At 36.7% G+C, this 14,552-nt stretch overlaps 1 protein-coding gene across 4 annotated transcripts in view; it reads left to right on the top strand.

The window, feature by feature from the left end:
- Positions 1–9,282, top strand: part of GNAS (GNAS complex locus) — a 163,910-nt gene extending 154,628 nt beyond the window's left edge. For all 4 annotated transcript variants that reach the window (XM_059827371.1, XM_059827373.1, XM_059827372.1 and 1 more), the window contains 6 exons: positions 109–182; positions 940–998; positions 2,944–3,064; positions 4,147–4,277; positions 4,894–4,961; positions 5,854–9,282. In XM_059827371.1, the coding sequence (XP_059683354.1) occupies positions 109–182; positions 940–998; positions 2,944–3,064; positions 4,147–4,277; positions 4,894–4,961; positions 5,854–6,000 (600 nt within the window). In that variant the 3' untranslated portion in view covers positions 6,001–9,282. The remainder of the gene's footprint in view (positions 1–108; positions 183–939; positions 999–2,943; positions 3,065–4,146; positions 4,278–4,893; positions 4,962–5,853) is intronic.
- The last annotated feature ends 5,270 nt before the right edge of the window (positions 9,283–14,552 follow it).

Genomic DNA, 14,552 nt, shown 5'->3' with positions numbered 1-14,552 from the left:
TGCAGTACAGCATACACTGTCAGCACTGGTTTTTATTTCTGTTGCTGGATATATGAAGAATTACGACGTATCTGTGTTGAATTAATGACTTTTCCTTTATGCTCTAAGGATCTTCTCAGATGCAGAGTTTTGACATCAGGAATTTTTGAAACCAAGTTTCAGGTGGACAAAGTAAATTTTCAGTAAGTTCTTTTTTCTTTTTTTTTTTCCCCCCATACAATGCAGACAAAAACCAAGTGAATTGGAGGACAGACTACCATATAGTCACTGACTGTATTTCTCAAGTTGATGTTTAATAGAAAGCAGGTATCTTACGATTTTTTAACGTAGTAGTCTGGCTTTAAAAAGAAAGGCAAATTGAGTGTGCAATTTTCCACTTTTATTTTAAATCATAAAGAACAAAATGTTTTCAATCTATTTTTATTTATGTCTTTTCTGAGTATTTGATTCATTCCTAGTTTATAGAGTGAAATACTTGACAAAAAACTTAGCATACATCTCAGTAACAGAAAATGCATGTTCTCTTTGCTGTCCCAGGTTAGAAAGATTGCTTGACCCAAACAAAAACTGCTGAGTTTTAGTCTGGTCTTGTTGAATTTAGATCTCTGATACTTGTTTCAACAAATGACTTGTTGTAGAACCTTTTTTAATGTCTTAGCTTGTAAGGGTGAAAATGAATCTGCAATGTACATAAGCCAGAATTTCTTACCTTCAAGTATAGGTGTTAGTGAAAGTAAACGTAATTATATTTTGCAATGAAAGCTGTGCGTGCATATGTTGGTGGACTGTTACCTGTTCAGGTCCTCATTATCATCAATTCCTTTTAGTTTCTATGATGTGTCAGTCCTAAAATTTCATACGTTTTCTGTTTGCATTTGGGGGGGGGAACCAAACACAAAATGTATTCTGACTTGATTTCAATTTATGTTTTTTTCTTAGTATGTTTGATGTTGGAGGGCAACGAGATGAACGCCGAAAATGGATCCAGTGTTTTAACGGTATGATTAGAATTTACGTTTGTTCTATAAAATAGTTCTCTGCAAAATTTTAATGCCCAATCTTAATTTTCTCACTGTGTGAAAGCCGTCTTCTTTTCCATGTAGCTTGATCAAGAATTATCTGAATAGTCATACTGGATAGAATTTTTCTTGACATGTAAACTTCAATAACTGCACAGAGTATCTTTAGGGAGAATGTAGGTGGAAAGGAATTCAAGTTTGATAACTGAACAGAGCTTGTTGATTTTTTTTTTTTTTTCCAGCTTCCCTCTCCTCATTTAATTAGGTTTTTTTGGTGGTGTGTTTGTGCATTATTTACCGGCTATGTGAGTGTTAAATTCCAAGCTATATTCTGTCTTTCAAGTGAAGGTTTGCATGTGTTTCTGCATATCTAAAATACACAATTACACTATAATTAATATATGCATAAAATCAGAGTATTACATTTTTGCGCATAATTGCAGCCACATAGCTATGTCATGGGTGCTTCTTTCCAAATCAGCACCAACCCATTAATGCAGTATGAGATAGTAGGGAACATCTGTCTTGTTAGACATGGTGTTGCATACAGTATGTAATACACTACAGCATTGTATAGTGTAGCCCCAAAATGCCCTTGTTGAAAAAATTTATGATGGAGTTTCTAAATCTGCACTTTTCTAGGGAGCCATGCATATTAATATAATTTCTTGAAAAACAGCCCTAAGGGAAAGGCCCTTACTGAAAACATATAAACAAATACCCTCATTTAAGTAACATGCATATAAGTTAGATTCCTTAGAATGCTAAGATAGCACCAACCTAGATGTGGGTAAGACTTGAAATGTCTGCAGGCATTTTGTAAGATCTGAAGTCTTAACAGTGATGTCCCAGGCAGTTTAGTTCAGGTGATTACATTCTTAACTCCCATACAGTTTAAATTAGGTAGTTTTGTGTTTATCCTGAAGTGTTGCATGTGCCTTCACTACAGCTGTCTATTTTACTCTGTATCTCCGTTTAGATGTGAAACATTTCTCCATGCAAGTTTTTTTAAAGCTAGAGTTGGTGAAAATATTTTTGTCTTTTTCTTTGCTGTTTGGACAAAATATTCATGAAGTTATGCAAAAGTCTGTCTTTTTGTAGAAAAGTTATAGTGAGATCCTACAGAATAGATAAAGTAGAATGTGACTTAGAATTCATTGTATTTTGCGACGGTTACTGTCATAGAGTATCACCTGAACAGTTTATATACGTGTGGAACTCCATGCAGTATTTTCTTCTGTGCTGTTATTAACAGATTTGTTTGGGTTTTACCTCTTCTCCTTCCTCTTCGTGTTTCCTCATGATCTGACTCATCTCTTCTGCTGTTGATGTCTGAGGTAGATGAGCCTGGAAGTCAGTGTAACGGGTCTGGAGCAGCAGAGCCACACAGAAACACAGAGATCTGGATTCTGTGATCCTGGGAATATCTCCCAGGAAGGAGATAGGGGCCTCTGAGCCATGTAGTACACTACAGGAGAACTAGAACAATTAACCATGAATTCACAGTAATCTACTATTTTTATTATTACTATTCACGCAGATCAAAAGTGCCATTTGTCCTGAGATCTTCCCCCAAGGGCCTCCCTGTCCTTTCTGGATAGCTCAGAATTCCTTTCTAAATTTCTTTATGCCTTTTAAATCTTCTTTAAATTCTCCTCTTAGCTTTCTTCAGTTTCTCGCTCTCCCTTCTGTTCCTTTCTTTTCTGTCATTCTGTCAGCTTCTGTCCTGTGGCCTGCCTTTCCTACCTTTAATGGTTTCTTCACTTTCTTTTTTAATTTCTTGTACTTAGAAAGCTGTCAGCAGTAGCATTCCAGCCTGTTCTCTTCATGAAGCTAGAAGTCTGGCAGCTCTTTGTGGAACTTTGGGATTCCTGGATATTCCTTCTTAAGTTTGGTATTAACTGATGGGTATTTCTTGATTTAGATGTGACTGCTATCATATTTGTGGTGGCGAGCAGTAGCTACAACATGGTTATACGAGAGGACAATCAGACCAATCGGCTTCAAGAAGCACTAAACCTCTTCAAGAGCATCTGGAACAACAGGTCTGTGAATTGAAATTTCATTGTTCATATCACATAAATTACTAATTCTGTCTTATTCTATAGTCATGACTTGTGTACTGGGCCTGGCTAGGATAGAGTTAATTTTCTTCATAGCAGCTCACATGGTGCTGTTTTAGATTTTTGACCAGAACAATACTGGCGACACACTGATGTTGTAGCTGTTGCTGAACAGTGTTTGCAGAGCATCAAGGCCTTCTCTGTTTCTCACTCTGCCTCCCCAGTGAATAGACTGGGGGGTGTGCAGTAGGTTGGGGGGGGGACACACAACCAGACAAATGACCCAAACTAACCAAAGAGATATTCCATACCATAATAACGTCGTGCTTAGCAATAAAAGGGAAAAGAGAAGAGATTAGGAGGGTTAGCCATCTTTTGTTAGGCATCAGTCTACCCACGAGAGGTGGTGAGTGATTGCCTTTGCATCACTTGTTTTGTTTTGTTCTCTCTTCCACTTATCCTTCACTTACTAAACAATTATTATTTACATTTTTTTTCTTGACCCCCAAATTTTTCTGCTTCTGTTCTTCCTTTCCTCTTCCCCCGTCCCACAGAGAGGGGGAAAGTGAGCAAGCAGCTGCGTGGTGCTTCCCTGCCTACCGGGGTTAACCCACAACAGCAGCCTTGCCTGTTACTTGCTTCTCATAGCGCAGTCCAGGCTAGTCTTTCATCACAGCTGCCTACCTGTTACATTAATGTCTAATGCACTCATCTAATTGAAGAAAACTCTGGAGAGTTACAAATTGGTAATTGCCGTATTGAGGCTGAAGTAATTAAAGCAGTGATAGAGTAGCACACTGAAACGTGGATATGCTCACCTATTTGATGTATTTGGATTAACAGTTAGAAAGTGGGCAACTTTCATTACCCATGTTAGAAGCACACAAACCAAGCTCAAGGTGTGTACACCTGAAATTGCACCGTTGGATTCAGGTATAAAAGGGACCTTTCAAAATTATTATAGTGTATCGTATGACTGTTGTCTCCAGAACTGGATTATGTTTCTTTTTGCTGTACAATCCTAGCTGTGCCTTCTCAGAGTGTTTGGCTTCAATTTTCTACAGGTGGCTACGGACCATTTCAGTAATTCTTTTCCTGAATAAACAAGATTTGCTAGCAGAGAAAGTTTTGGCAGGGAAATCTAAAATTGAAGACTACTTTCCAGAATTTGCTCGCTACACTACACCAGATGATGGTAATTTATCATTTCCTTGCTCATCACATCTGTAGTGTTTTTGGTAATTTCAGCTAAGACTTGAAAACTTAAGTAGATGTAATCTTCATTGTCTTTCAGCCAAACTGTAACGTTAAATTTTAGGTACGAATAATGAGACAATCCTGTCTTTTATACATTTACTATATTAATAACTTCATTGTGCCAAAATCCTGTTACTTTGCTGGTGTGGACCACAGTACAGCTTGTAGCAATACTACTGCAGACATGCAGCAGTAATCTTTAAGACATGAGAATCAAAGTTGGTTCTGTTGGTATATGTCACATGTAGCTGCCTGCATTGATCCTTTTGTCAAGGGTAGTTGCAAAAGTTGATCCTTTTCTGAAATAGAAAGTCTATAATGAAGTGTCTTCCTTACAGAAGTGTGCAAAAACGTACATCTGTGAATGAATGGACCAGTGGTAAATACAATAAATAGATCCATGTAATATGTTAAGGTTTGTCTTATCTCATGGTCAGTTTTTGCAAAGTATGTTTCTATCATATGTGAGCAGAAAAACAGAACAAGTTATGATTTTTAGGTGCTATCACCAAAAAACATCTGCTTTAATGACTTTTTTTTTTATTGTTAATTAGCAACACCAGAGCCTGGTGAGGATCCCAGAGTTACAAGGGCCAAGTATTTTATTAGAGACGAGTTTCTTGTAAGTATTTCCTTTCTTTAAGTATTTGTTATGTGATTCTTCTCAAATACAATCTCTTACGCACCTTCTACTATCGCAAAATGCTGTCACTTCATGTGTTGTTTATATTTAATGTCCGCACTGCATAAAACACTGTTACGTTTAAGAGTTTTATTGCTGTTTGTTAGCTGCTTTTTGAATATTTGTTTGTTGACGCAGTACCTAATTAAATAGAGATAGAATTGGTAAGAATTAAGAAACCTCAAATAGAATGATGAGTGAAGTCCTGCTGTTATTAATGGGGCCAGGTTTTTATTCATGCATCATTTCTAAAGATAAAGACTAATCAAAAGATGCATTATCTGAAAAATATTAATGTTCTTTTCATATTATCTTTACCATGAATAGTCAGCTGAAGCTGTAATAGACATAGTATTTTTTTTAAATTTTATTACAATTACTTGTAATGGTGAGCACAGCAATCAAATTGTGGACTCATTTTAAAATGAAGCAAAATAAGATTTTGAGGGAGGCTTTCTGTAAGTGTAAAGCCAGGGATAAAAGCTTTGTACAAGGAGGCAAAACCCCACTCTCTTTATGGACAAATTGCCTGGTTGTGTGGCTAAATTCACCAAAGCTGCATATAAATAATAGCACTTCCTTGAGTTCTCGTTCAACTCTGAAATTCCCCAGTATTCTGTGACCTTCTCACCATATAACTGATAATTTTAAATTTCATGTTTTAGGTGAGAGAGTGAAAAATTGTGGGCATTTTGCCACTTAGTTACACCCTTTGAAAACACAGCTCACGCATACGTATCTTAACCTTCGTTCATCAGAGTTTTGAGAACATGGGGGTTTTTCCCCAGTCAGTTTTATTTTTAACCCAGTATCTCTCTCTTGCTTTTAACAGAGAATCAGCACAGCAAGTGGAGATGGAAGGCACTATTGCTATCCTCACTTCACATGTGCAGTGGATACAGAGAACATCCGGAGGGTTTTCAATGACTGTCGGGACATTATTCAGCGCATGCACCTTCGCCAATACGAGTTGTTGTGATGGAGAGCACTTTTTTCTGTGTTTTGGACTCCTTATTCCTTATTAAAAAAAGAAAAAAACCACCCTTGCCCACATAGGGTGGAAGAGAACTGTTTGAATCTCCCATTGATTTGCACCCCTCAACTTTTTCTCCCTGCTGGACAATAGCAGCACTTCTAAGCTTGCTTCTGTACCCCTCGGACAGTTTGAGATGGCCCCTAACACTTAAAAGGCCATTTCCATGAGGATTCCCTAACACTGTTATTAACAAAAAAGAAAAAAAGAAATAAAACCTAATTAATTAAAAGCCCTGAATGTGGAGCACCTGAAAGAATTGGGGATAAAAATTTAAAAGATAAAACAAAAATTGGGGAGAGAAAACTAGGTAATTTAGCACTGTTGTGGGCATAATCATATAACCCGTGATCTCCACTTTGTATCATTCACTGCATCAGACTAAAGAAGGTGCCAAGTCACAGACCAAGTTTGAAGACAGACACTTGAGTTTGGTTCTCTGACTGTAATGTGGCTTTGAACGGAAATACTGACAATTCTACAACAGACCTAGACAGTGCAAAAACCAACTGCTACCTTTCAGAAGGGTATTTTTAAAACCAGTCTTGGTGGTCTAAAGACAACCATGGACATCTATGAATTGAACTGCGTATGGCCTGTGATTGCAGAAAGAGTTAACCACACACTGTTTTCAGTTTGTCCACTGATGATCCCGTCTGCTATAAAAATCATTATCTGGACTGTAGTCCTCACAGTCTTTCCCTTCTTTTTCTTCTTCCCTCCCCTCATTTTTTATTTTACTGCTGGATTATTATTCTTGTACAGACTGTAAAATGTATTATTTTGTACAACTTTATTGAAAAAAAATAACTTGTAGAAGATCTTTGTGCCTTGATTATGGCTGTACCTGTACAATGAGCTAAGATGTAAGTATGTTTGATTGCGCTGTACAGCTTTGTCAACCCTATCTGCAGCATTAGCTCAAGGTAGGGAAAATTTATCTGTAGTTTAGTTTTTCTGGTTTATAAAAGAAGGAAAAATACTGTTTAGTAAAAAAAAAAAAAGAAAAAAGAAAAAAAAAAAAGAAAAAAGTACAAATTGTGCAAACTTAACCACTTTAAAAGTGAGGTCTTCAACAAGTGACCAGATGTTGCAGCATCATGCTTTTTAATTTTTAGCTTTAATTCATTTAAATCTCTATCCAAATGCAAAACATGGCTTGTTTCTACATAAACCAAATTTTGCTACAAATTATAAATGTTAGTCTTTGGTCATTCATAGTTCTTTTTGCTAAAGACAAAACCAGAACAATAACAGACACGCAGGGCATCATGCAGGTCTGGTGACCATCTCCAGACTGGGCCAAATACCCCACCAACCTCCGCGTACACTGCGTGGACATAACTACTACCGGAATGACAAGGTGTGCACTGCCCTTGGATTTGGCCACTGAATTCCAGTTTCAAATGACATTTTTATTTCTCTTTTAATAAAGAGATACTTTAGAATCTTTTTGTTTTATATTAACTATATAAGTAGCTTAAAGTGAAGATGTGTGGATTTTTCTTAAACTTGAATAATTTATGCAAATTATATGCTTAGAACAACATGTGGTACAGTAAAAAGAAAAAGAGCAAAAATCACTGTAGCAATAAGAGAGCATGTAATTTTAGTAACTACTACACTGCTTTATATTTTATACCTAGGTGTTTTATGTCTCTGTGAGCGTGTTACTTTTTCATGTGTCTAAACCTACGTGTACAATTTGTACAGAGTCAGAAATTACAGCTGTAATAACACATCTAGAACAGTGTTAGCCTATATTACTCAAACACCCCTGTTCCCCCTTCATTTACACCCCTAAACTGATCTGGATCTTACTGCAGTGACTTTAAAAGGAAAACAAAAGAAACAAAACAAAAAAACCCCACCAAAATACTTGCCTCTTTGCCTTTCACACTAGCTTCCCTCCACCCAAGAGACCGTGTTAACTTTCTTTTTTGGGAAGAGGTCCAGTTTAAATTAAAATTAGGGTGTGGTCAGTGATGTCTGTGCAGCTAGATTTGCTTCAGGTATCAGATGCCTTTTTAATACTAAGAACTGCAACTGTTCAGAATTGTGAGTTTTCATTGCTTTCGTGGCTAAACTTTTAAATGAAAATTAATCGCCTAGTCCATTTTCACGTAAAGAGCAGGGACTTGATGGAGTTACTGTCCCATCTCTCTTAATTCAAAATTACTAGTGATCTTCCAGAAGACACTAAATCATCTAAAAATTTTAGCTGCGGTTGCTACTTATCTTTTAAATATGATCTTTCCTGTTCACAGGTTTAGAAAGTTGCCACCTGAACTTTATAGAACTGTAGGAGAACATGACCGAAAATAGCCGCCTACGATTCAAGAATGTATCCAGTGCCTGTAGGTTAAGGGCTGGTGGTTCTGCTGGGTAAAAATGGGACACACGTGGTGGAAAGGAAACTTATTGTGAGCCTTAATTTTAGTTACAGGAGCCAAAATCTTTAATTTAGTGCCAACCCTTATCTTTTTAAGCCTAGGAGGAGTTGGTGTAAACACCAGATTTATAAATGGGGAAAACCTGTAGTGGTGTCAGGAATGTAATCTCGCATCTGAGAGAAACAAAGCACCTCCATTAAAAAAAATAAGCTTCTTCCTCTGATAATGAGAAGGATACATAATAACAATGAGCTATGTAAGACAGCAACAGTTTAAGAAACCTAAAGCTTTATATGAACAGAAATGTTTAGGGGATGCTTTTTTTTTCTTAAGTGAGGAAAAAGGCAATTGTTTTGAATATGGTTGAGTTGCACAAGTATGGAATGTGTGTGTGTCTTAATGTCTCAGTATTGCCTTTGTTAGTCTCTTTATTAGTCCATGCAGTTTGGTGGCCTGGTAAATGCAAGTCTTATTTTTAACAGCTTTCTTTTTTTTTAAATACAAAACCATAAAGCTTTAATGCTTGCTATTTAATAAGTAGCTGTGTTTTCTTCTGTCTCTAATTTAGTGGCCATAATTTGCAGTTAATTGAACCATTCCAACCTAATGCTTACCCATATTTCCTAGTTTTGTTTTATTTATTTATTTGAATTTCTTGTTACCATCATTGAGGACTTTCACTTCTGTCTCATTCATCTGTTTGGAAACTTCTGACCTTACAGCCAAAACTTTACTCATTCTACTCAGTATTCATCGTGATGCTGAAGTGTAAGATACCTGCAAATGTAAACACTACCACTTTTATTAATAAAAGCAAATACAGTGTTTTAGGGCACATTTGCATCACTATAGCTGAGGTTGTGTCAGTATTTCCATTATAAACCCATAGAGGGTCTATATCTTGGCAGTAAATTGCCCTAAGCTAAATCTTTGCCATACAAGGCTTCTGCTCAAGCATGATTTGGTGAGTTGGTTTTTAAACAGTTTCCAACACAAACTCTTGTTTCTGTTTTAAGTTATACAACTGTTTTGTTGGATGGGGGTTGGTTTAAAAAAAAAAAAAAAACAACAAAAACAACAAACAAACCTGGTTCAAGATTGTTTTTGGCACTTCTGTAACTCAGAAATGGTTTTCATTTTAAAACATAACGTTTGGCAAGCCAGTAACCTACAATATGGTCTGATCACTTTGGGTATTTTGTAAAAATAATAATAAATTGTAGAGATGTTGTGGTTTCAATATCCACTACTGTGCATTTGCAGTACCTTATTTCAACCCAAGAACTTCTAGTAACTTGTACGTCAGTACACATGTTCAGCAGCCAGTGTGATGCAGCAGAATAGCGATAACTCCTGAAGGGTTTTTTTTTAATAGTGTGGAGAGGTAAATCCACTACAGTCTAAAAAAAGATTCAGCTGCTTCTGAAAGCATCAGAATCTGCTCTCTCAGAGGCCAAAACTGGAGCTCTGGAAGTTGTTAGGAGCAGACTTTGATGCAAAAGCATATGAAGGCATGCTGGATCAGTTGTCATAGACAGGAGCCCTGAGGGCTTAGCTTCATTTATCTAAAAACTATTTTGAATCATGGCATCAAGGATAGGATTTAACTTAGAGTATGCCATTAACTCCACAGGAACTGAAGCTAATTCTGTTCCAGTGTGTTGCACATAATTGATACCTGCAGGATAATTTTATTTTACCAGTAAATCTATGCACAGAAGTATTAACGTTCATCACTTTAGAATCTGAGCACCTTGTAATTAGTCATGATGCAATATTCCTGTAAATGATGTAGGATGTTTTGTATTATACCCTATTTTCCAATGTTGAAAATTACGTACCAGGAAAAACAAAAGATATAAACATGATTACACAGGAAATTGACCACAGATACGGAGACAGACCCCATGACAGCCGAGTACCAGTCCAGTGCCTTAGTGATAATACTGTTGGTGATTGGTGCTATACAAATGTCTAAGATTGATAAAGTTTTTGTAAGTTATAAAATTACGTAACTTATTCTGGAAGAGAGTAAGTTCTTTTCTTCCCCCAGCTGTATCTAATATGCTATGTGTATTTCTAACAATGCTGGCACTCATAAGACCTCTTCCGTGGACGTAGATGATAAAACTCCTACTAACTGTAAGAAGCAGGATCAGGGCCATAGATCACTATCAGAACAGGTCCTCATCCCTAAAATCCATGTTGAGTTTGTGTAACAGTAAAAATACTTACAAGCAAACATCTGTTTGAAGTCCAAAACCAAAACTGTACCCTTCTTCCTCAGCTTGCTATTTCTGAAAATTCATCCATTGGGTGAAAGTCTGTTCTATGACAAACTTTGAAGTGTCTTTGCAAATCAAATAAGCTACAAAGGGGATTTCTGAACCTCTGCTGATGAAAGCCATTACACTGAAAAATCTCTCTGGTGACGGACAAGATAGAAATTCCAAGAGTGAACCTGTTTTAATCCTGGGCATAACCAGTTACCTTAAATACTGTGAGTGGATGTGTTTCAGTTACTAGGTAGGTAAACTGCTTTAGAGTATTTTACTGTATTGCAGAGATTGCTAAATTTTCAGCCATGAGTACTGGCTTCATAATTGGCTGTTTTCAACCCTGATTCTCATCTTTTAATTAAAAGTTAAAACTGCTTTTTAACCTGTCTACTTTTAATGTACTGAGCTGAGCAAAATGGGTGCAGTTTAAAGCACAAGTCTACTTGGGAAAGCAACTTGGGAGGAGGTGGGAGGCAAACTAACCTCTCACTGCATTAAACATAAAAATCATAAGGTGGGGTTTTTTTCTAACTTCCGGGTCCTATAAAGTGAGCCTGATTCTGTGGAAAAAGTAGGGAGTTCTTCTCTAGGTTAACAACAGCAAGTGCTCACTGATAATCTCTGCAGCAAGGGGTAACTGACCAAATTAGTAGTAGGTAATTTTACTTTAAAAAAAAAAAAAAAAAAAAAAAAAAAAACACAAAACAAAAAACCACTAAACAAGAATTTACAGGATTTCCTAATTTTTTTCACTTAGGAAGTCTGCCTCAAAAATCTTTATTTTAATGACAGGACAAAATAAAGCCTTTAAACATTGTCCCAAGTACAGAAAGAATGATACCTTTTTGAGGGAGAAGATGCTGACATTACGGTTTTTTATGTAACATAACATGCTTTCTAAGGCTGGGGTACCGGTAGACAAATGTAAGCAAATTCAAAATTAAAATGTGAATGTATCTCTTCACTTAATTTACCCAGTTGTTTTATTAAATGAGTTGGCTAATACTTTTTACGTACTACTCAAGTTTGGAGAAAGAGCAAGCTTATGACAGAGGTAGTAATGTTGGGAATTCTCTCAGTTCTGTTATTCTGTTATGCAAACGAATGTTTTTAGGCTGTGAATTTTACGTGAATGATTAATAGTGAAGTATAGCATTTCTATCTAGTTTTCCAGCATTTGACAATGGCTTTGGAATTGTATCATTCTTGCAACTAAAATGCTAGAGTGCCAGCAGAGATTGGGCAGGGAAAGGAGCAGCTGTATAAGGGTTATGAATTACTGCATCAGGCTTGCGACTGTAAGGCTCCTTGGAAAGGGGGCCCATTATCAGTTTTCTGTTGGCAGGATCGTAAGAGCTTCCATAAAAAGACAAATGAAGGGGTTGGGTGATAGAACCAAATACATGTCTGTGTAAGACCTCAGAGCGTTACTGAAAGGTATTTCAAACCTGTATTAAGCTAGAGCCGTAGGAGACAGCGTGTCTTTCCTGAAGTGTGTGTGTGTGATGATTCATATGTATCTCAGTATTTTTAATCTCCGTTCTCTTTTTGCCTGAAGGCACAACATCCAAAATGAAGTAACAGATTTCATGAAAGTTTTGGTGCTAACCTTGAGTTCTGTTTCCCACAGGGCAAAACTCTGCTGGGCTACAAAGGTTCATCCATGTAAGAGAGTCTGGAAGCCCAGTGCTGCCACAGGCAACAGCTCTTGTCAACCTGTTTGTGATTTAGAACGGGGGAGCTTACAACCCATTGTTCTGTCCAACATCATGGCCCACAAACTGCTGCCTTTGGATTCAACTACTTTCTCCTGTCCTCACCCCCCCACCCCACATACTCTTATAAATGTATATGGTTGATAAGAGAGAATAGAGCAGCTATGAAAGAAAGTTAGGAGACAACCTCACTGAAAGTTCAAAGGAACTAGAGAAAGCTAGATAAACAAGACTCCTAAATCCATCTCCTTGGACACTGAAAAATATATTTAGGGGGAAAATTCTTCATTCCCCAGGTAAGTGACCCAGTTTGGGATCCTTATATAAATTTTAAAGGTCAGAGAATGTATTAACTAAAAGGCCAGGATATCTCCAACTAAGGAACTGCAAAAAATGCACTTAATACATACATTCTAGAACTGGGAGATACTTCAGTGAAGTTTAATGATTGGTATGCAAATCAACTGGAACTTGCTTTGAAGCAAGAACATGTTTCCACTATAGGCTCATCTTGAAAAGCACTTGGGGCATTGTGAGGCTATGCTTTTAAGCCATCCACAGTATATAAATACTGTTCCAACCTTTAAGTTGATGTTTGAGGGAGACTAGAATTCCATTATGTCAGCAATCTAAAAACCACCTTGTTTTGTCTCAGAATACTTCTTAGTTACCTAGCAAAGTGTCATGGTGTTCAATGTCTGGAATAACTCTTACCAGTAATTGTGAATCTCAAGGTACAAACAAAAATGCTTTATCTTGAGGTTCTGCTTGAGAAGGAAGAACTCTTTAGCCAAAACTCATTAGCCTAACTTGATGCTGCTGTAATTTCCTACTTGATTTGAAAGTTATTACCTTATCTCAAGTTGAATGTATTGGCTGATTTGTAAAGGGCTAACGACTACAAAGTACAAATTTATGATAATAGAATTTGTAGAGGGCAAGGAGCGGAGGTAATTAGCATACAGAGAATGCCAGGGTGGATATTTTTAAAAAACATATGAATAAAAGGCAAACAGTTTTGTTGGAAGTCGGCTCTTCTGTTTGGGATTTTTCTTTTGTTCTAGGAAGGAACCAAATGAAGTTGGATGATTTCTTCAGCTGTATTATATTCAGCCCTTCTTTAGGTAGGAAATCTTGAAGCATAGTTGTTAAGTAATCTGCTCAAAAATTAAGCAACTAATTTTGATGGTTGGGTGGAATTGAAACTTGAGCATTTGATACTTGTTTTATTCTTTACTCCCTTAGAAGAGCCATTCCCAACCTTTATGAAACCAATCTTCACTTCTGGGGTTTTTTTTTTTTTAAAAAAGGTAAAAAATCTCTAGATCTGGCTCTTCTTCACGCACATCTACTTTGCAGGATGCCTTTACTGCTTTTTCAAAGCATGCAGCAGAGACTCTGAGGCTGGCCTGCATAGTATATTTATTGGGCTCAAAATTTTATCTTTAATATGCTCACTGCCTCATCAAAATCTCATTAGGTGGGAATTGTGACTCAAGAATATTATACACACAAAATGTAGTCAAATATGCATTTAAGGAAGATTTGTTGCATTCATTTGCTGGATAATAAAATCTTTCAGGGACATTCAGGTAAATGTAAGTGCTTTTATTTATGAACATTTCACTGAAACTTTGTAAAACACAAATCCATATGGGAGAACACAGTTAAACCCAAGAAGAGAACCAACATTGTTTCCATTCAAAGATGTAAAAGTTTAGTTTGCAAAATCAATTTCTGGTATGTTTAGTGTTTCACCATGGTTTAAATGATACCTTGAAACTGTTGGTTTTGATCTGACTTTGCTTCTTGTTTATTGACCTGAAGTGGGGAAAGCTTGGCTATTGCAATTCTTCTGCAAAGGGCTATTCAGCAAATGTCTGGCTCTGTTACAGGTCCCTAGTTTTCTCCTCAAGGAAAGCTGAAAGTAAATGCTTTGAGTATTGTTCATTCTTTATATATTAAAAAAATAATAATAATTTTCTGTTAACTGCAATCAAAATAAAGAGATCTAAAGATATAAAGACAAAAGAACTTCTAGTTTTAAGATTCAGCCAGTGAAATTACTAGTATCATTAATGTCTAATACCACTATGTCTGTCGCTGGCAGT

Source organism: Gavia stellata, chromosome 20 (assembly GCF_030936135.1).
Source record: "Gavia stellata isolate bGavSte3 chromosome 20, bGavSte3.hap2, whole genome shotgun sequence".
Classification (NCBI taxonomy): domain Eukaryota; kingdom Metazoa; phylum Chordata; class Aves; order Gaviiformes; family Gaviidae; genus Gavia; species Gavia stellata.
Note: the sequence above shows the minus strand (reverse complement) of the source record. Positions and strands in the feature narration are given on the sequence as shown.